This window comes from Schistocerca nitens, chromosome 9 (assembly GCF_023898315.1).
Source record: "Schistocerca nitens isolate TAMUIC-IGC-003100 chromosome 9, iqSchNite1.1, whole genome shotgun sequence".
NCBI lineage: Eukaryota > Metazoa > Arthropoda > Insecta > Orthoptera > Acrididae > Schistocerca > Schistocerca nitens.
In genome coordinates this window covers 425,686,454-425,713,503 of record NC_064622.1, presented here as the reverse complement: position 1 = coordinate 425,713,503, position 27,050 = coordinate 425,686,454, and the positions used below count along the sequence as shown (strand labels likewise).

At 44.0% G+C, this 27,050-nt stretch overlaps 1 protein-coding gene across 1 annotated transcript in view; it reads right to left on the bottom strand.

Moving 5' to 3' along the window:
• LOC126204293 (hatching enzyme 1.2-like) overlaps positions 1-27,050 on the bottom strand; it is a 160,020-nt gene that overhangs the window by 10,779 nt on the left and 122,191 nt on the right. Inside the window, exon 5 of the mRNA XM_049938681.1 lies at positions 9,271-9,404. Coding sequence (XP_049794638.1) covers positions 9,271-9,404 — 134 coding nt within the window. The remainder of the gene's footprint in view (positions 1-9,270; positions 9,405-27,050) is intronic.

The window sequence follows — 27,050 nt, the reverse complement described above, 5'->3', positions numbered from 1 at the left end:
AATCAAAGACTGCGATTCATTGGCAGAACCCTTAGAAGCTGCAACAGGTCTACTAAAGAGACTGCTTACACTGCGTTTGTTCGCCCTATTCTGTGCGGTGTGGGATCCACATCAGGTGGGACTGACGGATGACATCGAAAAAGTACAAAGAAGGGCAACTCGTTTTGTGTTATCGCGAAATAGAGGAGATAGTGCCACAGACATGATACATTGAGTGGCAATCGTTAAAACAAAGACGTTTCTCGTTGCGACTGGATCTTCTCATGAAATTTCAATTACCAGTTTTCTCCTCCGATTGCGAAAACATTCCGTTGGTGCCTACCTACATAGGGAGAAATGATCATCACGATAAAATAAGAGAAATCAGGGTTCGCACAGAAAAATTTACGTGCTCGTTTTTCCCGCGTGCCGTTCGAGAGTGGAACGGTAGAGAGACCGCTTGAAGGTGGTTCATTGAACCCTCTGCCAGGCACTTTATTGTGAATAGCAATCAATTAGATGCAGATGTAGACGTAGGGCTTGTCGGATGGTAACGTGCTGACGTCATTAGTGCACATCGGAAGGAGATGAACGATGGTGTGACCGCTAGTGGATAACAAGGCATCGAATGACTACTGCTTTGTAAAGATACTGCGTGACAAAAGGTGATGTAAGCGAGATAGAAATACAGAAGTGGAGGAGGCTGAAGGGACTCGGAGTGCACTTATTGCGGGACTTTTCTGGAAACCGAACTCCAAGACATTGTATTCTATTGTATTATTCTCATGACACTGTCACTCTTACTGCAATAAAAACTAGGATACATCCTCCAGAATAATGACTGTTCGACATAAGCATCGAGGGCCATAAACTCGTGTAAGTATTATGGCGGCACGTACTTGAATATCATAGTTGAATGCACTGTGAAAACTCTGAATCTTGGTATAGCTAATACACTGGAGTGCAAAATTTAAAGACGAAAGTAACTTCCGCATGTGTCTCTAGCAAGTAACATAACTCCGTGACACTTTGACCATACGTAGAAGCAATTACTGCAGTAAAGAAAAGAAATTCGCAGTGGCACGAACTGAAACGACGCTTTCATTCGAAGACAATAATTACACTGAAGTCACCACGATTTATGATGTATGCTGTGTGGTATCAAATATCGGTACTACCCAAGGGCTTCTTTAAGTTGGCAATGGAATTTCAAGTTTCCGTCTGATACCATCAGCTTTTACGCGGGGACGGGCAGATCCAATGGTGCGCGCCAGCTGGACTACGAACGCTTCTGCCGCCCCAATATACACTACTGGCCATTAAAATTGCTATACCAAGAAGAAATGCAGATGATAAACGGGTATTCATTGAACAATTATATTATACTAGAACTGACATGTCATTACATTTTCACGCTATTTGGGTGCATGGGTCCTGAGAAATCAGTACCCAGAATAACCAACTCTGGCCGTAATAACGGCCTTTACACGCCAGGCATTGAGTCAAATAGAGTTTGGATGTCGTGTACAGGTACAGCTGCCCATGCAGCTTCAATACAATACCACAGTTCATCAAGAGTAGTGACTGGCGTATTGTGACGCGCCAGTTGCTCGGCCACTATTGACCAGACGTTTTCAATTGGTGAGAGATCTGGAGAATGTGCTGGCCAGGGCAGCAGTTGAACATTTTCTGTATCCACAAAGGCCCGTAGAAGACCTGCAACATGCGGTCGTGCATTATCCTGCTGAAATGTAGTGTTTCGCAGGGATCGAATGAAGGGTAGAGCCACGGGTCGTAACACATCTGAAATGCAACGTCCACTGTTCAACGTGGCGTCAACGCGAACAACAGATGACCGAGACATGTAACCAATGGCGATGACGAATACACGCTTCCAATGTGCGTTCACCGCGATGTCGCCAAACAGCATCATGATGCTGTAAACCTGGATTCATCCGAAGAAATGACGTTTCGCCATTCGTGCACCCAGGTTCGTCGTTGAGTACATCACCGCAGGCGCTCCTGTGTGATGCAGCGTCAAGGGTAGCCGCAGCCGCGGTCTTCGAGCTGACAGTCCATGCTGCTGCAAACGTCGTCGAACTGTTCGTGCAGATGGTTGTTGTCTTGCAAACGTCCCCATCTGATGATGCAGGGATCGAGACGTGGCTGCACGATCCGTTACAGCCATGCGGATTAGATGCCTGTCATCTCGACTGCTAGTGATACGAGGCCGTTGGGATCGAGCACGGCGTTCCGTATTACCCTCCTGAACCCACCGATTCCATATTCTGCTAACAGTCATTGGATCTTGACCAACGCGAGCAGCAATGTCGCGATACGATAAACCGCAATCGCGATAGGCTACAATCCGACCTTTATCAAAGTCGGAAACGTGATGGTACGCATTTCTCCTCCTTACACGAGGCGTCACAACAACGTTTCACCAGGCAACGCCGTTCAACTCCTGTTTGTGTATGAGAAATCGGTTGGAAACGTTCCTCATGTCAGCACGTTGTAGGTGTCACCACCGGCGCCAACCTTGTGTGAATGCTCTGAAAAGCTAATCATTTGTGTATCACAGCATCTTCTTCCTGTCGGCTAAATTTCGCGTCTGTAGCACGTCATCTTCGTGGCGTAGCAGTTTTAATGGCCAGTAGTGTAGGATGGCCGGCGGTAGCCAGACACCTTACTTGCACTTGGAGTCTCTTCGCTACGACGCCATCGTTCATACTAGTACAGCGAGCCCCATTCTTGTTCACATTGTGCTGGTTGGAATCGGTTTCTTGCTGCATTATTTGTAAGGATCCTCCACCAAAATTATCATGTTGGACGATACTCCTGGGTGCATTGCGAGCTCCCACCTCCCGCCGTATGACAGTACATCCAGAACCACTACTCAGTCTGAATCTGCGCTCGTCCGAGAAGAGCATGTGAGCCCACTACTCGATGGTCCAGTCCCCATGCCGTTGGCACTATCGCAAAAGGTGCCGCCGATGGGCGTGTCGTGGAGCAAAGAGACTATCCCCACGCAGTCACTGTTCCACTGCGGAGCGTGAAATTGCGTGCCCCGCAGTTATGTTAAATGTGGTTGCAACTTCGGTTTCCCGATGATTCTTCCCTGTCTGAAGTCATCCAAACGTTGTGTTTGGCCAGGTTGTTGTGAAACCACTACAGTGTCCCATAACTGCCCGCTGATTTATATGCACTGTATTTTGCCATTTCTTCAGTTGCCCCGACTTGCGGAGGCACCCACATTTGGTGCCTTAGTCACGCTGACCCCACCCCATGCTAAGTCCAGCTTTCTGTGAATGACTGGAAGACCAGACAACATGCTCGTGCGCTTTCATTCATTTCCGCCGAGTGGTTAAAAATTTATGTTACTTTACCTAGTTCGTCCATACGTTTTGCAGAGCAGTGTATCTTCCCCAACAGACAAAAACTTTGCACAGAAATATGCTACAAAGAGAATCGTGCTCAAAAGTTTTCAGAGGTATGATGAATACCATTTAACATTTTGGCTCCCAGACCGCGGTTATGGACCTTGCGGAACGCGTCTAGGTGTCAGCTCGGAGGCTATTAGGATCAAAAGTCTCTCTGATATCCAAAAATTATTAGACAGGTGGGCAGATGTTCTATGGGATCTACTATTGATAAATACCAAAGACTTTCATATCGCAAGTCATGAAGTATGATACCTAAAATGACAGTACAATAATAGTCTGGACCGTCGTAATGTCCTGACTGCGTAGTTAAAAGTCATTAATTATGTGCATCTCATTTTCTGGAGCTTCTCAAATTGTCTAACGTATACTTAATACCAGTCAACAGAGAGGAACTTACAGGAGACAATTATTGAACTATATTAAAAAGAAAAAGTAAATTACTTACAAACTACGGTGTGCACACACTTAATTCGAAATGTAAACTTGACTACAGATATTCGAATTTAAGATACGACATGTTCGATATGCCTGCCATCATTGTCGATGATGTGGCGCAGACGAATAGCGAAATTCTGCGTGACCAGCTGAAGTGACGGAACATCGATGTTGGTGATGACCTACTGAATGGCTGTTTTCGGTTCAGCAACTGTTTTCGAGTTATTGCTGTACGCCATGTCTTTAATATAACCCCACAAAAAGGAGTCGTGTGTCTTCAGATCCAGAGAATATGGCGGAGTCGAGGACCGTGCCAATGGCCTCTGGGTACCCAAGAGCCAGAATGTTCCTCCAGGACATTAAACACTCTCATACTTCGATGTGGTCGAGCTCCGTCTTGAATGAATCACATCTTGTCGAGATAAGGGTCATTTTTTATGAAAATGGAAATGAAGTCCCATGCTTCTTGACAGAGGGTAGGGGAACAACCCGCACCGCCGTACTAGGCTAGGTCCTAATGGAGGCGGTTTGCCATTGCCCTCCTCCGGCCGTAATGGCAACGCAAAAGGACGATGAAGACACAACACCCAGTCATCTCAGGGCATGTGAAAATCCCTGACCCGGCCGAGAATGGAACCCGGGACACCGTTCTCGGGAAGCTTGAATATTACCGCAAGACGACGAGCGGCGGTCTCACTTTGGAGAATGAGGAGGAAATCATCTTCCAAAACATTCACGTATCGTTCGGTAGTCACCGTACCATCAAGGTTTATGTTGTTGTTGTTGTTGTTGTCTTCAGTCCTGAGACTGGTTTGATGCAGCTCTCCATGCTACTCTATCCTGTGCAAACTCCTTCATCTCCCAGTACTTACTGCAACCTACATCCTTCTGAATATGCTTAGTGTATTCATCTCTTGGTCTCCCTCTACGATTTTTACCCTCCACGCTGCCCTCCAATGCTAAATTTGTGATCCCTTGATGCCTCAGAACATGTCCTACCAACCGGTCCCTTCTTCTTGTCAAGTTTTGCCACGAACTCCTCTTCTCCCCAATTCTATTCAATACCTCCTCATTAGTTATGTGATCTACCCATCTAATCTTCAGCACTCTTCTGGAGCACCACATTTCGAAAGCTTCTATTCTCTTCTTGTCCAAACTATTTATCGTCCATGTTTCACTTCCATACATGGCTACACTCCATACAAATACTTTCAGAAATGACTTCCTGACACTTAAATCTGTACTCGATGTTAACAAATTTCTCTTCTTCAGAAACGCTTTCCTTGCCATTGCCCATCTACATTTTATATCCTCTTTACTTAGACCATCATCAGTTATTTTGCTACCCAAATAGCAAAACTCCTTTACTACTTTAAGTGTCTCATTTCCTAATCTAATTCCCTCAGCATCACCCGACTTAATTCCACTACATTCCATTATCCTCGTTTTGCTTTTGTTGATGTTCATCTTATATCCTCCTTTCAAGACACTGTCCATTCCGTCCAACTGCTCTTCCAAGTCCTTTGCTGTCTCTGACAGAATTACAATGTCATCGGCGAACCTCAAAGTTTTTATTTCGTTTCCATGGACTTTAATACCTACACCGAATTTTTCTTTTGTTTCCTTTACTGCTTGCTCAATATACAGATTAAATATAACATTTGGGACAGGCTACAACCCTGTCTCACTCCCTTCCCAACCGCTGCTTCCCCTTCATGCCCCTCGACTCTTTATAACTGCCATCTGCTTTCTGTACAAATTGTAAATAGCCTTTCGCTCCCTGTATTTTACCCCTGCCACCTTTAGAATTTGAAAGAGAGTATTCCAGTCAACATTGTCAAAAGCTTTCTCTAAGTCTACAAATGCTAGAAATGTAGTTTTGCCTTTCCTTAATCTATTTTCTAAGATAAGTCGTAGGGTCAGTATTGCCTCACGTGTTCCAACATTTCTGCGGAATCCAAACTGATCTTCGCCGAAGTCGCCTTCTACCAGTATTTCCATTCGTCTGTAAAGAATTCGCGTTAGTACTTTGCAGCCGTGACTTATTAAACTGATACTTCGGTAATTTTCACATCTGTCAACACCTGCTTTCTTTGGGATTGGAAGTATTATATTCTTCTTGAAGTCTGAGGGTATTTCGCCTGTCTCATACATCTTGCTCACCAGATGGTAGAGTTTAGTCAGGACTGGCTCTCCCAAGGCCGTCAGTAGTTTTAATAGAATATTGTCTACTCCCGGGGCCTTGTTTCGACTCAGGTCTTTCAGTGCTCTGTCAAACTCTTCACGCAGTATTGTCTCTCCCATTTCATCTTCATGTACATCCTCTTCCATTTCCATAATATCGTCCTCAAGTACATCTCCCTTGTATAGACCCTCTATACAGGGTGTTACAAAAAGGTACGTTCAAACTTTTAGGAAACATTCCTCACACACAAAGAAAGAAAATATGTTATGTGGACATGTGTCAGGAAACGCTTACTTTCCATGTTAGAGCTCATTTTATTACTTCTCTTCAAATCACATTAATCATGTAATGGAAACACACAGCAACAGAACGTACCAGCGTGACTTCAAACACTTTGTTACAGGAAATGTTCGAAATGTCCTCCGTTAGCGAGTATACATGCATCCACCCTACGTCGCATGGAATCCTTGATGCGCTGATGCAGTCCTGGAGAATGGCGTATTGTATCACAGCCGTCCACAATATGAGCACGAAGAGTCTCTACATTTGGTACCGGGTTGCGTAGACAAGAGCTTTCAAATGCCCCCATAAATGAAAGCAAGAGGTTTGAGGTCAAGAGAGCGTGGAGGCCATGGAATTGGACCGCCTCTACCAATCCATCGATCACCGAATCTGTTGTTGAGAAGCGTAGGAACACTTCGACTGAAATGTGCAGGAGCTCCATCGTGCATGAACCACATGTTTTGTCGTACTTGTAAAGGCACATGTTCTAGCAGCACAGGTAGAGTATCCCGTATGAAATCATGATAACGTGCTCCATGGTAGGTGGAAGAACATACTGACGAAACTAAAATGAGCTCTAACATGGAAATTAAGCGTTTCCGGACACATGTCCACATAACATCTTTTCTTTATTTGTGTGTGAGGAATGTTTCCTGAAAGTTTGGCCGTACCTTTTTGTAACACCTTGTATACTCCTTCCATCTTTCTGCTTTCCCTACTTTGCTTAGAACTGGGTTTCCATCTGAGCTCTTGATATTCATACAAGTGGCTCTCTTATCTCCAAAGGTCTCTTTAATTTTCCTGTAGGCAGTATCTATCTTACCCCTAGTGAGATAAGCCTCTACATCCTCACATTTGTCCTCTAGCCATCCCTGCTTAGCCATTTTGCACTTCCTGTCGATCTCATTTTTGAGACGTTTGTATTCCTTTTTGCCTGCTTCACTTACTGTGTTTTTATATTTTCTCCTTTCATCAATTAAATTCAATATTTCTTCTGTTACCCAAGGATTTCTACTAGCCCTAGTCTTTTTACCTACTTGATCCTCTGCTGCCTTCAGTACTTCATCCCTCAGAGCTACCCATTCTTCTTCTACTGTATTTCTTTCCCCCATTTGTGACAATTGTTCCCTTATGCTCTCCCTGAAACTCTGTACAACCTCTGGTTTAGTCAGTTTATCCAGGTCCCATCTCCTTAAATTCCCACCTTTTTGCAAAGAAATGGTTCAAATGGCTCTGAGCACTATGGGACTCAACTGCTGAGGTCATTAGTCCCCTAAAACTTAGAACTAGTTAAACCTAACTAACCTAAGGACATTACAAACATCCATGCCCGAGGCAGGATTCGAACCTGCGACCGTAGCGGTCTTGCGGTTCCAGACTGCAGCGCCTTTAACCGCACGGCCACTTCGGCCGGCACCACCTTTTTGCAGTTTCCTCAGTTTTACTCTACAGTTCATAACCAATAGATTGTGGTCAGAGTCCACATCTGCCCCTGGAAATGTCTTAAAATTTAAAACCTGGTTCCTAAATCTCTGTTTTACCATTGTATAATCTATCTGTATCTAGTATCTCCAGGATTCTTCCATGTGTACAACCTTCTTTTATGATTCTTGAACCAAGTGTTAGCTATGATTAAGTTATGCTCTGTGCAAAATTCTACCAGACGGCTTCCTCTTTCATTTCTTTCCCCCAATCCATATTCACCTACTATGTTTCCTTCTCTCCCTTTTCCTACTCTCGAATTCCAGTCACCCATAACTATTATATTTTCGTCTCCCTTCACTACCAGAATAATTTCTTTTATCTCATCATACATTTCATCAATTTCTTCATCTGCAGAGCTGGTTGGCATATAAACTTGTACTACTGTAGTAGGTGTGGGCTTCGTGTCTATCTTGGCCACAATAATGAGATCACTATGCTGTTTCTAGTAGCTTACCCACACTCCTATTACTTTTTTTATTCATTATTAAACATACTCCTGCATTACCACTATTTGATTTTGTATTTATAACATTGTATTCACCTGACCAAAAGTCTTATTCCTCCTGCCACCGAACTTCACTAATTCCCACTATATCTAACCTTAACCTATCCATTTCCCTTTTTAAATTTTCTAACCTACCTGCCCGAGTAAGGGATCTGACATTCCACGCTCCGACCCGTAGAACGGCCAGCCGAGGTGGCCGTGCGGTTCTAGGCGCTCAGTCCGGAACCGCGTGACTGCTACGGTCGCAGGTTCGAATCCTGCCTCGGGCATGGACGTGTGTGATGTCCTTAGGTTAGTTAGGTTTAAGTAGTTCTAAGTTCTAGGGGACTGATGACCAGAGATGTTAAGTCCCATAGTGCTCAGAGCCATTTGAACCATTTGAACCTGCAGAACGCCAGTTTTCTTTCTCCTGATAACGACGTCCTCCTGAGTAGTCCCCGCCCGGAGATCCGAATGGGGGACTATTTTACCTCCGGAATATTTTACCCAAGAGGACGCCATCATCATTTAACCATACAGTAAAGCTGCATGCATCAAGGTTTATAGCACCGATTATTCCTTGCCTGGACATGGCACACCACAAAGTACCTGTTGAGGATGAAGAGAAAAATGCGGGCTCTCAGTCCTCCAAATACACCCATTTTGCTTATTGACGAACGCATCTAAATGAAAGTGGCCGACAACAACAAGACACGTGCGCAGGCGCATACTAATTCCCATCATACTCCGCAGCCAACAGTGCAGTTTGAACGTCCTAATGCAAACCGTTCAGAAGCCAGGACGATTTTATTTCATATAGTTCAATAATTGTCACCTTGTAAAAGAACCAAGTGAAGAAAAATTAAATGGCAAATCAAATCGCGCCTGTTTTGAAATGTGACAATAAAAAAATGCCTGTCAGTACACGTGAAAGTTCTAGATGCCCGTATTGGGGGCACAATTAATTTTCAACTTACTGCTGGCACGATCGTGGGCTGTCCATTGATGGAGAAGGCATTCGCAGAATAGTGCATGACACTGTTGTAGTCGTACTTCACTCCATAAGCGAAGGTTTCCTCTTTCGTCGACTTCTTGAAGTTCAGTTCGCGACCTGAAAAAATGTGCGCCTCATGTGAAAAAAATGTTTTATGTAAAACAATATACACAACAACAACACAACATAGAGAAACAGCTGCGAGGTGTGATTTACGGCACTACTACAGGCTGGTCATGTGTGGAAGAAGACGCTTACTAAGCACTTTCTCATTGTACTGACTTCCATCGTTTTTCCAGGGAGGGGGCACAGGCGCAAGGGTACTGGAAAAGAACCCGAAGTAGAATTTAATTACATAGTTTCCAGCGGTGGACAGCACTTTGGATTCTGTGGACGAGTCCTTAGCGAACCCAGCCTTCATCTTAAATTTTATTGATGCAGAAAGTAGGGAATTTATTTATTAATCTTTTCACTGCTCCGGACTTACATATGGAGTGGACCATTTTAATCTATAATGAGGAATAACTCGGTATAGAAATGATATACAACAAAAAGTTGTAGGGTGCAAAGAGGATCACCCATTGCTACTAATGTCCGCGACCTTGATCGTGATTTTCAAGGTGCTTTGGAGATTAAGGTGATTTTTTAAAATGGTAACCGTGATTTTTATTTAAGACATGAAAAGAGCGGCATATTTTACTTACATTATTCACAGTCGTAGCAAGGTTCAATGAAGGTCAAATAAGTTAATATGTTTTTAGGTTTAGTGGGGTTAATTCGGAACAGAGGATGGATAGGGCAAAGTACAATGTTAGATACAAATTGGAGGAGGCATAAGGGGTGACATATTATTACCAATAACCACGATTTTAAAGATAATTATCGAAGATCATTTGAATGTCGAGTTTTATTTGATGGAAACCCTCATTTGTGACGCAGGAAAGAGTGGAGAGAGATTTCAACTTTAAGTTTTAATTAACGTGTTTATTATCAAAAATAAATACATCACAAAGTATAATGTCATTTTGACATTTACAAACATAAATAAAACGTAGATCATTGAAAACATCCTGCTGGAGGAACATCCGAAATTGAGCACTGTAATAGAGGTTGAAAATACCGCTTCAGTTGTAAAGTGTTTTTTTTTTATTTTTCAGTAGTTAAAACACGACCTACTTCGGGCTCTTAGGCGCCCGTCATTAGCTGTTTTAACTTTGTGCTATGACCCCGAGCGCCACTGTGGACGAGTACGAATCTATGAAAATCGCGCCCAGTGAGATTCGTGTCCAACCAGAAATGTGTGAGATTCGCGCCCAATACCTGCTCCCTTGGTGTCGGGCTTACCCGCGCCCGGGCCGTCCTAATCATATTAAACTACCTGCTCCTCGGACACAGAGACCGCCCCCCCCCCCCCTCCCCTGGTAGTAGGCACAACCGCCGACTGTCTGATACACAAACACAGCCTTAGTGCCGCTCTGGCTGTCGAAGAGTTCACATCGCGCGATTCGTGTATTTTTGACACAGTAGTTCAGATATTGAATTTTCAACCACTAATCATGGTAATCCATGTTGCCACTACGAAGGTTATTCTTACATAGTGAAGAGCACTAAAGAAGATCGAACAGTAACGTGGCGCTGTTCAAGACAGAGAGCTAACCACTACCGAGGAATGCTGAAAACGAAGGATTCGACAGTACTTCTTTCATTCGAGCATCAATGTGGACCTCCGGATGTCACTCAGTTGGAAGATAGGAAGACTTTTAACCACGCATAGAAGATGATAAGAAACTAAGAGACGTCTATTTCAAAAATATATTCACAGGAGCTGGGTTGCCTGCACAATCGAGGCTATGATTTTGTCACTGAAATGCCAGAGCAGCAAACAAGGAAGAGAGCTTTGTACTACCAGCGGGCAAAACCACAGGGAAATGAGAGAGATCTACCGACAAAAGAAGAAATTGACCTAAAGGCAAATTTACTAGCTATGAACGATGGCAGCAGTTTTCTGTTAAGGGACGACAAACTAGGAGAGAGGATAATAGTTTTTAGCGGAAGGGCAGGAAGAGAGGCTCTAAGGAATAAACAAGACTTTTTTATGGATGGTACTTTCAAGTGCTGCAGCAAACAGTTTTCGCAAATATACACCATTCACGCCGACTTTGGGAGTAAAAATGATGAGACAAACATCTATCCAGTTGCCTTTGCACTATAGCCAAACAAAAGAAAAGAGACGTACGTCCGTCTTTTCCGAAATCTGATGGAAAAAATTCCAGAATGGAAACCTGCAAACGTGACTGTAGACTTCGAATCACCTGCGATTTCAGCAATTTAAGTTGTATTTCCGACAGCTGAAGTACATGGATGTTCTTTCCATATGAAAAAGTGTCTCTGGAGAAAAGTTCAAGAGCTAGGACTTAAAGTGAATACAAAGAAAACGAAGAAATGAGACAACATGTTCGCATGTGTGCTGCACTGGCGTTTCTAAGGCCTGAAGATGTATGTGATGATTGGCTGGAGATACATTCACATGCACCAGATATCCCCAAACTTTCTGAACTTTTTGACTACTTCGTAGTTAGATGGTTGGAAAATGAAGAAACCCCTTTCAATCTTTGGAGTTGCCACAAACGGCGCCACCGAACAACCAACGCTCTTGAAGGTTGGCACCACAAAATTAATAACATGCTTGCTAAACCAAATCAGAAAATTAATGAAGTTATTAGGTGTTTGAAAAGAGAGGCAGAAAATTCAGCGTGCGCCTTAATGAGGGCAGAACTGGGTATGGAAGGTAAACGGAAAAAAAACAATCTACATGAAACGTGATGAAAGGTTGGGAAAAATAGTAAAAAAATACGACGAGGATGGTGAGATCAAGGATTGCTTGAAAGCCATATCCTATCTACAGAAACTTGACTGAATTTATCAGAAGATGTATATAGATACAGTAGTGTTCAAATGTAAATAGCAACTTATGTAAAAAATAATAAATATTTTAAAAAATATTGACGATGCTTATAAGCTGAATTTAAACACCCCTAAATGACTTGCTCTTTAGCCAGTCCAAAGCCTGGATAAAGTGTGATGGAAATCAGATTATTTTTAAAATACAGTATATGTGTTTTACAATACACCAAAACAAAAGCGAACCCCTTTCAGAGTCAACCCTTTACAATTATACTTCTCATTCAAGAGTCACCACCCTATTTTCCTCGCTAGTTTTTATAAATTAAGAGTTAAAATTAAGTGACATTACTAATCGCCAAGTATAGAGTATATTCAAGAAGTGTAGTTGCTATAATGAAAATGATATTGATAATGACTGCTGAATGGTACTGCAAGTGAAGCAAAAGAATGTACTCTCTTGTATTTACTGCAGTTTGAAGTGGTGTGTGGTAGAAACTTAATTATCTCTCTCTCTCTCTCTCTCTCTCTCTCTCTCCCTGTCTGAAAGCTGAAAACTCCAGCTCAGAAACCTCCAGGTAGCTTACCCTCAACTCTTTTGTCTGCCTGGCAAGGGGATTAGCGGACCCGTCCTTGACCCTTTCTGGGCGCGAATCTCACTGGACGCGTTTTTCACTGGGCGCGTTTTTCAGTACACCGACGAATATAGCACCGGTGTATCACCAGCGAGTGCAGGGCTCTTTCATGGCGGCGCTCGGGGCATAGCACAAAGTTGTAACATCTGAAGATGATAATGTAAGAAACCGAAACCAATCGTGTTTTAATGACTGAGAAATAAAAAAAACTTTACAACTGAAGCGGTATTTTTAACCTCTGGTAGATCATTGAGTTACAAGTCCCCTCGTCTCTCATTCCCTGGGATGCCCCTTCCATTGTATTTTGCTATGTCCACCCTCTATTACGAGTTAATCCCTATTAGAACTCAAAACACATTTACTTGTTTGACCTTCATTGAACCTTGCCATGACGTTGAATAATGTATCATTTTATACAAAAAATTTGCCGCTCTTATCAGATCTTAAATCAGACATTAGGGTTATCAGTTAAAAAAAAATTCTTCAGCGTCCAGATCGCCTTGAAAATCACTTTCAAGGTCACGGCCAAAAGTAGCAATGCGTAATCCCCTTTGCCATTTTCAATTTTTATGCAAATTATTTTGCTGTATCTCACCTCTATCCCCAGTTGTTCCCCATTACGGATTAAAATGGTCCACCCTGTATATGTTAACCGTTTCAGTACTTCATGCCTATATATACAAACAGAGGTGTCCTGCTACAAGGTTGTAGGTATCTATAATGTATTAACGTATGCTATGCGGCCAGCAAGTTGGAGATAACGTTTGCATTAGTTTTCGAGCTGATTTTTGGAATTCCGGAAATTATCCGAACGACTTATTGAATGCTGAATTCTCTTTAAAGTTCATTCATATCGTAACATTACCCAGTTCGGGAGCTGCGCATTAAGTGTCATCAAAGAAAATGGGACGATGTTATCGTCGATTTACAGATGAACTGCTGTACGTAACGGCTGTACGATATGTGAAAGCCATCCTCCGACCGATAGTGGAACAATATCGGCAGCATATTGGCAAAGCACGTCGTCCATTAAATTTCGGGCATGCAGCCGCGCAAATAAAATTTCCTCTACTGATATTTCGGCCGCGTATCGTCCGGCCATCCTCAGAGCGTGTCACAAGACTGACGACAAGATGCAAAGCGCGGCCTTATATGCTCCACCGCTGCGGTACTGCGCATGCGGGTCACAGATGCTGGTCGATGGCAGAGACATACGAGTATGCTTACACGTGCGCCGCCTGTGGCGAAGGCGTACAGACAGTCGATTCGCTTATCGATGTATGATCGGCGGCGGTGACACGATGACGACTTCTCTGCAGTTTAATTACTCCAAGAGCAGGATTCCTTGTTTTGTCCAAATTAAAACCATTATCTCTGTTTATTAAATTGTTAGCTAATCGAATTTCTATAGCTTCCTTGAATACAGATTCCCAAAAAGAAGAGGTGGATGTTAAAATCTTCACATCAGTGTTATTCACGGAATGACCTGTATCAATACAATGTTCGGCCAAGGCTGACTTGTCTGGTTGTAATAAGCGTGTGTATCTTCGATGCTCCACACACCTCTCATGGTGCGTGTTGTTTGACCTATGTATGACTGCTCACAATTTCTGCAAGGAATCTGATACACACCCGCTTTACGAAGCAGTAAATCGTCCTTCACAGAGCCGAGTAAAGCTGCAATCTTCGTGGGGGGCCGTAAGATCACCTTAACACAGTGTTTCTCAAGAATACAGCCTATCTTTGAAGAAAGAGCACCGACATAGGGCAAAAACGCAATAGATCTGAAGAAATTACTATCCTCTTCCCCATCACATACCTGCTTTTTAGGTTTTGCATCGAATGCCCTACGAATTTGTTGATGAGAATATCCATTCGATTTAAAAATACCCTTAAGGTATGTGAGCTCTTCTTGCAAATTGTCTTTATCGGATATACAGTGCGCCCGATGCACTAAGGTCTTAAGGACACCTATGGTCTGTGAAGGGTGATGGCAACTACTGGCATGAAGATATAGATTTGTGTGCGTTGGTTTCTGATATACGGCATGTCCTAATGTGCCATCACTTTTACGGCGAACGACGACATCCAAAAACGGGAGGCAGCCGTCTCTTTATATTTCCATAGTAAATTTAATGCTAGCATGGATGGAATTCAAATGCTCAAGAAAGCGATGTAATTCATCCATACCATGGGGCCATACCACGAATGTGTCGTCCACGTACCTCCATAAGACCGTAGGTTTAAAACTTGCTGAGTCCAGTGCCTTGTCTCGAAGTCTTCCACGAATTAATTAGCTACCAGAGGAGAGAGGGGGCTTCCCATGGCAACACCATCAATTTGCTCATAAAATTCACCATTAAACTGAAAATAAGATGGTAAAAGCACATGTTCAAATAAGGCCGTAATGCTCTTATCAAAATGTTGGCTGATAAGAGATAAAGAGTCCTTTAAAAGTACCTTGCAGTATAAGAATAAAATCCATAGAATTACGAATGTGATGACTACATTTTCCTACCAATGGTTTTAATAAGGAAGCTAAATATTTGGCAGAAAAATATGTTGGTGAACCAATAGTGCTCGTTATAGGTCTCATAGACAAGTCCTCTTGACGCTCATCCTTACCCATCTTGTGAACTTTAGGAAGACCATAAAATCTCGGTGGTACTGCACCTCGTACTTTTAAACTTCTTATGACTTCCTTCGGTAGTGATGAAGCGTTCAGCAAGGCAGCAATCCTTATTGTCACCTTGTTAGTAGGATCTTTGTTAATCTTCCGGTATGCACTAGAACTAAGTAGACCACATATCTTTTCCTTGTAGACTTCCTGAGGCAAAAGGACGGTAGCATAACCTTTATCAGCACGCAGGACGACTGTATCAGTATCTTCATGCAGATTTCGTATCGCACGTCTTTCTTCATTGGAAACATTGCTTTTTGTGGACGATGCTTCGTGATTGCTTGACAGGTTTCTCGTCTGATTTCTTCCGCAGACTCCTCTGGTAGTGGTCGGACAGCTTCTTCAATGTCACTGATGAAAGATGATATCGGCAAAGTCTTTGGAGTAGGGGCAAAATTTAGCCCTTTACAACGTAGCTTCGTCCAGATTCTTACCCGTCAAATTTATGACTTGGCGTCGAATAACAGAGTCCACCTGAGAAGGCTTGTCGAATCGGCTGTACTTGGTAATCTGTCTTTTTGTGGCCACTTCGCGAACCCAGTCAGCCCATGTCGTGCCATCGATCCAGTCCCAGGAGATAAAACAGCTGCTACCTTCAGATGCAGATGATACAGCCGTTCAGAAACAATGTCCAACTTCCGACGAGTAAAACGAATTCTTTCTCTGACAATAGCGGAACCAGCCCTATGTAAAATTCCATTTACTGCAGCGTTCTTAACAAAGTGAACCAACGTTGCAAATTTTGGGACAACTCCATGGTCGCGGCACTGCAGTAAGAAACTCAAGGAGCTCAATAGTCTTGCTCTCTGGTGTCTTAATTTGTCCAAACTATGGACCCATGAAACCATCTCCTCCCCGAAGAGGAAATTGTTAGCCAATCGAACTTCTATACCCTCCTTGAATACAGAGTCCCAAAAAGAAGAGGTGGATGTTAAAATCTTCACATCACTGTAATTCATGGAATGACCCGTATCAATACATGTATCTTCGATGCTCCACACACCTCTCATGAACGGTGCGTGTTATTTGACTTATGTATGACTGCTCACAATTTCCGCAAGGAATCTGATAAAATGGCTCTGAGCACTATGCGACTTAACTGCTGAGGTCATCAGTCGCCTAGAACTTAGAACTAATTAAACCTAACTAACATGCCCGATGCAGGATTCGAACCTGCGACCGTAGCGGCCACGCGGTTCCAGACTGAAGCGCCTTTAACCGCACGGCCACACCGGCCGGCAAGGAATCTGATACACACCCGCTTTACGAAGCAGTAAATCGTCCTTCACAGAGCCGAGTAAAGCTGGGGGGGGGGGGGGGGGGGCGTAAGATCACCTTAACACAGTGTTCCTCAAGAATACGGCCTATCTTTGAAGGAAGAGCACCCACATAGGGCAAAAACGCAATAGATCTGAAGAAATTACTATCTTCTTCCCCATCACATACCTGCTTTTTAGGTTTTGCAACGAATGCTCTGCGAATTTGTTGCGGAGAATATCCATTTGACTTAAAAATACAACACGCACCGTTCATGAGAGGTGTGTGGAGCATCGAAGATACACAAGCTTATTACAACCAGACAAGTCAGCTGTGACCGAACATTGTATTGATATAGATCATTCCATGAATTACAGTGATGTGAAGATTTTAACATCCACCTCTTCTTTTTGGGAATCTGTATTCAAGGAAGCTATAGAAATTCGATTGGCTAACAATTTAATAAACAGAGATAATGGTTTTAATTTGGACAAAGCATGGAATCCGGCTCTTGGAGTAATTAAACTGCAGAGAAGTCGTCATCGTGTCACCGCCGCCGATCATACATCGATAAGCCATCGATAAGCCTTCGCCACAGGGGGCGCATGTGTAAGCATATGTCTCTGCCATCGACCAGCATCTGTGACCCGCATGCGTAGTACCGCCGCGGTGGAGCATAGAAGGCCGCGCTTTTCACCTTGTCGTCAGTCTTGTGACTCGCTCTGAGGATGGCCTGACGATACGCGGCCGAAATACCAGTAGAGGAAATTTTATTTGCTCGGCTGCATGCCCGAAATTTAATGGATTATTCATTACGCTGCGAAAAGTTGAAAATGCACAAAGCACGTCGTATTCATGGACGACAATTCGCGCCCCCATCCTGCACATCTTGTAAATGACTTCCTTCAGGATAACGACATCGCTCGATTAGTGTGGCCACCATGAACTCCAGACATGAAACACATCGCACATGCCTGGGATACATTGAAAAGGGCTGTTTATGGACGACGTGACTCACCAACCACTCTGAGGGATCTCCACAGAACCGCCGTTGTGGAGTGGGATATTCTGGACCAACAGTGCCTTGACGAACTTGTGGATAGTATGCCACGATGAATACAGGCATGCATTAATGCAAATGCAAGAGGACGTGCTACTGGGTATTAGAGGCACCGGTGTGTACAGTAATCTGGACCACCACCTCTGGAGGTCTCGCTGTATGGTGGTACAACATGCAGTGTGTGGTTTTCATGAGCAATAAAAAGGGCGGAAATGATGTTTATGTTGATCTCTATTCCAATTTTCTGTACAGGTTCCGGTACCGAGGTGACGCAAACCTTTTTTTAATGCGTGTAGTTTCTCTTTATTTATGGTTACACTGAAACCCCTGAAGTGTGGTTGTGTTGAAAACTCAATCAGAAAGAACTCACATATTAGAGTTTACCGTACGAATAACTGCTCTAGCGGTAAGGTCAGGTGAGTTCAATATGTTGAGAACGTGAGACTGGCCTTCATGAATGCGGGACTGGCAGTTAGGTCAATGTCAGTATAAGTGTCACGCACCTCTGTGAACTGCCACTTGCTGCAACAGTGCGTTATGTCGAAAAGTATATTGTCAATTAAGTCTGACATTCTAATTTCTCTCAGAGCTGGCCGATGTATTTCGTCGTGTTCATCAGCAACACAATTGTTAAATTCATAGTAAGTGTGGTGTCACCGCCAGACACCACACTTGCTAGGTGGTAGCCTTTAAATCGGCCGCGGTCCGTTAGTATACGTCGGACCCGCGTGTCACCACTGTCAGTGATTGCAGACCGAGCGCCGCCACACGGCAGGTCTAGAGAGACTTCCTAGCACTCGTCCCAGTTGTACAGCCGACTTTGCTAGGAAAGGTTCACTGACAAATATGCTCTCATTTGCCGAGACGATAGTTAGCATAGCCTTCAGCTACATCATTTGCTACGTCCTAGCAAGGCGCCATTACCAGTTTATATTGAAATTATAAATTATGTATCATCAAGAGCGATGTTCTCCAATTATGGATTAATGTTAAGTATTCCAAGATCTTCGTACTTTATTTGCAATTCTCAAGACATAGTCCTGTTCCAGACCTCACGCCAGTCTGCGTGAGCTTAAACGCGTGCCTTTGGGCTACCTCCGAGTGGCCTGGCTGTCTTGCCAAGTCACAACAGTAAGAAGTAATCTGACAACTAGAGGATATTAGAAATATTTGTACGCAATGTATTTACGGTGGCCTGTCGTATACTGCCTCACTCCTTATAACTCTAGTTCAATAGCAGAAGTATTCTTAGAGTTATTTTTGAAATTTAATTTAACTCACGATGTTTTGTAAGAGCAATAGGAAATATAAAAGCTGACTATTACCTTGTGAGTGAGTTGAGGACGACTATCAACGTGTGCCGCTACGGTCGCAGGTTCGAATCCTGCCTCGGGCTTGACTGTGTGTGATGTCCTTAGGTTAGTTAGGTTTAAGTAGTTCTAAGTTCTAGGCGACTGATGACCTCAGAAGCTAAGTCGCATAGTGCTCAGAGCCATTTTTGACTATCAACGTGTTTGAATTTACCAAAATGATTCAAACGAAGTCTACCTGGTAAAACCGAGAATGGCTAACAGTACTTAGTGCACATAACAGCATATATGAAAATAATAAAGTACGCTTCAATGAGAGTTGCCGTCCAAAATAATTTAGCAAACATTTTGTTATTAATGCCTGGTAAAAGAAATGCGAATAAGAATTTAAGAAAAGCAATTAAGGATTAATAAGTTGTATAGACAGAATACACATCGGGTTACTTGATGAAATATTGCATAGTTTTAATTGCAGAAGGCACTTATGAAACGCAAGATAAAGCAGTTCATTCATTTATTATTATCAATAACTGGACCAGCAGCACCATCTCTTAAGATAAATACAAAGTGAAGAAGTTATGATGCATTACTTTAGGCTCTTATTTTGCGATAGTAGTTTAACCAATAATATCTTGGTTAGGTATTATACACAACCTACAGAAGTAGCAAAAGATGGTACCACCGAGACATTAACTTTTTACGAGCTGCAGTCGGAATCGTTACAATGCAGCTTGATGGCTTATTTTGCACGTCTACTCTCTGTGTTTTCCTATAATTTTCCGCCTCTACTAATCCTTCCACTGTCAAAGTAACTGAGGAAAACTACTAACAGTCCTGGAACCGTTCGCAATGATGTCAAGTTTCAAGGTCATTGACCCTCCATCCTTCTCTTGTATATTTCTGAAATATTTGTGATGGGAAAGAACCGCAGAAAGCAGAAGTAAACCACTTCTGATAAGTTAAAACGGTAAACGAACGAAATTAGAGAATGAAATATCCATCTCAAAAGTCTTTAGATATGACCAATTCTTGCGTCCAGTATGCAAAAATACAACATAATGTTGTTTGGTAACTTTGCCTTTCGAGCGGAAAATCTACGTGCAAGTCTCAGGCAACGAAGAGACCTGTATCACTGTCACAGGATTGTCATTCGTTGAAAACTACAGAATATAAAACAGGAGGAGTAGGCGAAGAGCAAGTTGAAACCCATTGCTACATGATGGGGGAAGAAGGGGGGAGCGGGGGGTGGGAAGTCACTGTGAAAGAAGCTCCATATAGCTGCCATTTTAACTTAGCGCAATTAACCTATTTTGAATTTCCTCCCATTTTTTCTCTTAAGAGAAGCACATAAGATCCGTCATCTCATCCATCTAAATTTTCCCTGTCGTGTTTTCAAATAAGCTAATAGAGTTATTCGAATTTCCCACCATTTTTAACTCGACATAACTGACGTATTTCCGGATATCCCGACAAAATTTATTCCCTTTCATTTCTATATAGTATTAGTTGTGTACCTTCGCCATTTTTGATATTTTTAGATAATTTTATCGCCTCTGATCTACTTCCTCTATCTTGGTATTTTATACTAGAAATCGGCAATACTGCATATAGCGGTAGGAACGAGGCCAATGATCTTGAAATCCAGCAACAAAATAATCTCAGATAACAACTCTTCCTATGAAGAACTCTTGCATTGCTTAACGTCTCACTTCACAGATGAATTGTCAGAGACGCCTACAGCTAATTCTTTAGTTTCTCAGTTTACGCCGTAGTTAAAAAGACACTTCCTATAAGTTGTCATGTGAAGATCCCCAAGGAATACTGCATGGGCGCACAGCGTACATCTTGAGAACCAACGATAGAAGTCGAAACCTATATACCCCACTCAACTACGTAAGCAGACATGGCCGCATTTATAACTGAATACTTTCGTCAAAAGAAAATAAACTCGAAGAATATTTTAATATTCTTATAACGGGTGATAAATGTCTAACGAGGCATATTATGAAAAACCTATCTAAACAGCAGATTTCTGGGCCTTCCTAGAAGTCTGTGGAGAAAAGAACAGACAGATCATTCAAACATGCAAGCAGGATGATGATAACAGTATTATAAAAAACTGTTGGAACACAAACGATACAAAATAACAGTGCAAAACGTTTAACACACTTGCAAAGAAACAGCCTGAAAGAGAAAGTAATGAGGTGAATTTAGAGCGAAAGAGTGAAACAGTACTCGAGGGAAAATATAGCCATTGGAGGCCCGCTGACAAGTTCAGCTGCTCGTAAAAGTGTTTGTGTAGTGGGCCACCAGCTGTACCGATAGCGTAATCTCAGTACACAGACCGTTTATTTCAGCTGTACGTGCGGCAGCCCTCAAACTGCCATTTATTTTACTATCGCCACGAACCTAGATAGTACAGCACAAGCCACTAAACAGCCAGGTGACGAATCCTCCCTATCCACAGGACATAATGTTTTGTTTTTCTTTGTATTTCTACAGTCGTCATCACGACCAGTGACCCCGAGGCATCTGTATCAACAGTGATTAGCAAAGTGCGAAGGGCAACTAAAACAAGTAGAACGACTTACACGGCCAACAAACAATATATGGAAGCATTAATAGCATATCTCAGTGAGGAACCTGAAACACTTAGACCTGGAGTGGGTCAAGTTAAACAGTTGACGGTGCACTTGAGAGATGTGTACCTACTGAGCTGTTCGTGACGGTATGGATCCTCCATATATACAGACAGTGAACATATTCCACAGGCAGTATTTCTTGAGTTGCAAAAAACATTTGACTCTCTACCACAACAATTTTTCTTAGATGGAGAGTCATCGATAAATGTAGAAATAATTTCAGCCGCGCACCGGGGAAGTGGGTTGGGACCCTTGCTAGCCGTGCTCTAAATTAACGACGGATAGTATTAATACTAAGCTCAGATTTTTCACAGGCGCAATTTTGTCGAATAAAAACGTGGATGGCGACGTAGTTGTCGTGCGGTAAAGACTGTTGGTGGCGTACAGTAGCGTCAAGTCACCAGGAAACCAACATGAGATGTATTTTGACGAAAGTGTGAAAGTCCTCTGCTGTTGAATTGTATTAATTAGAATCCGCTAACGGTGCTTTTTCAATAAAGTAATCTGGAACTTGGGCGTGGCTGGTTGCTGTTGAATACCATCAACAATCTTTTCACAGACGTAACGCAGTATAGCTGTTTTACCCAGCAGACGTTGAAATGGGAGACAGAGTTTCGATACATTTGCTTTTGTCTAACAGAAATACTTTCCATTCAACGTATTATTTACTAGACGCCTCTACATATCCTTGGAATCTACACTGAGGAGACAAAAGTCATGGGACAGTGATTCGCATGTATACAGCTGGCGGTAGTATCGCGTACAGAAGGTAAAAAGGGCAGCGAGTTGGCGGAGCTGTCCTTTGTACTCTGGTGATTCATGTGGAAAGGTTACCGATGTGATTACGGCTGCACAACGGGAAGAGACTTTGAAAGCGGGTTCATAGTTGGAGCTAGACACAGGGGACAATTCATTGGAAATCGTTAGAGAACTCAACATTCCGAAATCCACAAGAGTATGCCGAAAATACCACATTTCAGACATTACCTCTCACGACGGACAACGCAGTGACCGACGGCCTTCACTTAGAGACCGAGAGCAGAGAGGTTTGCGTAATGTTGTCACTGCTAAAAGACAAGCAACACTGCGTGAAATAATACACTCCTGGAAATTGAAATAAGAACACCGTGAATTCATTGTCCCAGGAAGGGGAAACTTTATTGACACATTCCTGGGGTCAGATACATCACATGATCACACTGACAGAACCACAGGCACATAGACACAGGCAACAGAGCATGCACAATGTCGGCACTAGTACAGTGTATATCCACCTTTCGCAGCAATGCAGGCTGCTATTCTCCCATGGAGACGATCGTAGAGATGCTGGATGTAGTCCTGTGGAACGGCTTGCCATGCCATTTCCACCTGGCGCCTCAGTTGGACCAGCGTTCGTGCTGGACGTGCAGACCGCGTGAGACGACGCTTCATCCAGTCCCAAACATGCTCAATGGGGGACAGATCCGGAGATCTTGCTGGCCAGGGTAGTTGACTTACACCTTCTAGAGCACGTTGGGTGGCACGGGATACATGCGGACGTGCATTGTCCTGTTGGAACAGCAAGTTCCCTTGCCGGTCTAGGAATGGTAGAACGATGGGTTCGATGACGGTTTGGATGTACCGTGCACTATTCAGTGTCCCCTCGACGATCACCGGTGGTGTACGGCCAGTGTAGGAAATCGCTCCCCACACCATGATGCCGGGTGTTGGCCCTGTGTGCCTCGGTCGTATGCAGTCCTGATTGTGGCGCTCACCTGCACGGCGCCAAACACGCATACGACCATCATTGGCACCAAGGCAGAAGCGACTCTCTTCGCTGAAGACGACACGCCTCCATTCGTCCCTCCATTCACGCCTGTCGCGACACCACTGGAGGCGGGCTGCACGATGTTGGGGCGTGAGCGGAAGACGGCCTAACGGTGTGCGGGACCGTAGCCCAGCTTCATGGAGACGGTTGCGAATGGTCCTCGCCGATACCCCAGGAGCAACAGTGTCCCTAATTTGCTGGGAAGTGGCGGTGCGGTCCCCTACGGCACTGCGTAGGATCCTACGGTCTTGGCGTGCATCCGTGCGTCGCTGCGGTCCGGTCCCAGGTCGACGGGCACGTGCACCTTCCGCCGACCACTGGCGACAACATCGATGTACTGTGGAGACCTCACGCCCCACGTGTTGAGCAATTCGGCGGTACGTCCACCCGGCCTCCCGCATGCCCACTATACGCCCTCGCTCAAAGTCCGTCAACTGCACATACGGTTCACGTCCACGCTGTCGCGGCATGCTACCAGTGTTAAAGACTGCGATGGAGCTCCGTATGCCACGGCAAACTGGCTGACACTGACGGCGGCGGTGCACAAATGCTGCGCAGCTAGCGCCATTCGACGGCCAACACCGCGGTTCCTGGTGTGTCCGCTGTGCCGTGCGTGTGATCATTGCTTGTACAGCCCTCTCGCAGTGTCCGGAGCAAGTATGGTGGGTCTGACACACCGGTGTCAATGTGTTCTTTTTTCCATTTCCAGGAGTGTAGTAGAAGTCAATGTGGAACGTGGGACGAACGTATCTGTTACGACACGGCAGCAGACGGGATACGGCAGCAGACGACCGACGCGAGTGTCTTTACTAACAGCACGACATCACCTGCAGCGCCTCTATTAGTTTCGTGAGCATATCTGCTGGATCCTAGACTACTGGAAAACCGTGGCCTGGTCAAATCAGGCCGATTTCAGATGGTAAGAGGTAATGGTAGTGTTCGAGCGTGGCGCTGACCCCATGAAGCCATTGACCCAAGTTGTCAACAAGGCACTGTGCAAGATTGTAGTCGCTCCATAATGGTGTGGGTTGTATTTGCACGCAATGGACTAGGATCTCTGGTCCAACTGAACCGATAATTGACTGGAAATGGTTATATTCGGCTATCTGGAGGCCATTTACAGCCATTCATGGACTTCATGTTTGCAAATAACGATGTGCCATGTCACTGGGCCTGAACTGTTCGCGACTGGACAATTCGAGCAGTTCATCAGACATTTATGGGACTTAATATAGAGGTCAGTTCGTGCACAAAATCCTGCACCAGCAAAACTTTAGCAATTATGGACTGTTATACAGGCAGCACGGCCCAGCAGTTCTGTAGGAGACTTCCAACGAGTTGCTGAGCCCATGAGACGAGGAATTGCTGCACTATGCCGGACGAAATAAGGGCCAACACGATATTAGGAAGCATCCCATGACTTCTGTCTCCTCCATATATAAGCTGAATTAAGAAATGTCCTGTATACCCCTTGTGGTTTTGGCATGGAAGCAATAACTACACACGATAATTTGACTGGAAGACTCTCAGGTCGCACCAGCTGGTAATAGCTGTTGAAAACCCAGCCCGAAGAGGCCTCAACATCTTGTGATAGTAATGACTGTTGAGGATGCACAATTCGGGTTAACTGTTGGCCCAAACTTATATTTTGTGCAGCCTATGTAGAACATTGTAATGCGGAGACAGATATAATATGTCCTTCGTGAATTTTATTTTTTGGAAATTACACCATGGTGCAAGGCAGACGCCTAAGGTTTTGTATCCTAATGCTGCAAAATTTGATGCTATTAAGACTGAGAAAGCAGTTTGAAACTTAAGCAAACACCATGATCCTAACTATGTATACAGTTTGCAACTACTGTGCCGTGAATTAATAACGCTCGCCACTGTAGTATTCCCGTCTTCCTTGACTGTAGGTTCCAGTGCGGGGGTTGCCTTCCGCCAAAGCAGACACGTGCCTGAAATAGCCGGTCACAGTACGGGTTGCCTTCCGCCAAAGCAGAGCGTGTCTGAAATAGCCGGTCACAGTACTACTGGAGCGGCTTGCTGTCACAGCGAGGAGGAGTCTGGTTTACGGAGCCAGCAACAGGGGCCACTGAATGCAGCTGTGAACGAGACATGTGTGTGGCACACTGACTGGTCGTCTTTATGTTGGTCAGTTCAGGGTATTGTCCGACACGCAAGTGTCCGACGAGCAACATGTCTTGGAGTACAACAGCCACTGTCAGACAGTAAAGAAGACAGGAGTCGCTGCTGAGTAAAGGCAAGCAGCATCAACTTGGTACCAGTACTGGGGAGACAGTGGACAGTAAGCGAACAAGTCTTAGTGCCAGGCACCGGGCAACATATGGTGCACTGGCTGGGTTTCGTTACATCCTTGCTTGGCTGGCCCAGGAAAGAGTCTATAATTGTCAGTGCGATAGGGTCGGCAGCTGCGATGAATTTTTTGAATGATTTCTTGAAGCCTTTAGCTGCTATTTTCTTTATTTCCTGTAAGACTGTACAGTTTCGGCCTATATGTGGAGCGGCTTTGTTGTCGTCATGAGAATGGAGCTTTGGCAGAGTGGAAGCAATATCAAGAAGTATTTTTAAATACGACAAAATGATGTGTATGAGGTTTTCGGCTGTACTGATACTTATAAAAATGATAATCAATGCTGATAGCTCTCTAATAACAGTCAGATGGCAGTTGTACCTCTTTATTGTCTTGTCCGTTTGGAATATAGCCTATCATTAGATGATCAACATACAAAGTTGATGAAAAATATTAGACATGATTAGTGTAACACATAATAATCCACACTGGTCTTATCATTGACATTGGTTGCGTCTAATATTCTTTCATAAATTTTGTAGTTTGATCATCTGATGATTGGCTACGCCCAAAACTCGTAATGCAATAAAGAAGTTCACTATCATCTTGTGACTTATTAGCGACCTATCAGCATTGGTTATAAGTTTTGTTGTTGTCAAGAAGGCCAGCTTGGAGGCAATATAGCTGGCTATTTCGGAGGAGAACAACTGGTATAGAGTAAAGGAGCGAAGCAGCCTGGTGGGCTTCCAGTCGAGGCTGGCGATGGATTGCCGTCAATATGGGGCATCATTCCCATCTGCAGCAGCGCACGGTGCTTGGCTTCATGATTCCAGGGAGAACAGTGCAAAAAAAATGGTTCAAATGGTTCTGAGCACTATGGGACTCAACTGCTGAGGTCATTAGTCCCCTAGAACTTAGAACTAGTTAAACCTAACTAACCTAATGACATCACAAACATCCATGCCCGAGGCAGGATTCGAACCTGCGACCGTAGCGGTCTCGCGGTTCCAGGCTGCAGCGCCTTTAACCGCACGGCCACTTCGGCCGGCAGAACAGTGCAGCCAGGAGTCTAGTACTGTTGTACGTTTCTGCCTACGAGCGTTGTTACCAATGCCTTCTTGTAGTGCAGACTGTGTCTGGGTTGAGGGAATTAAGTT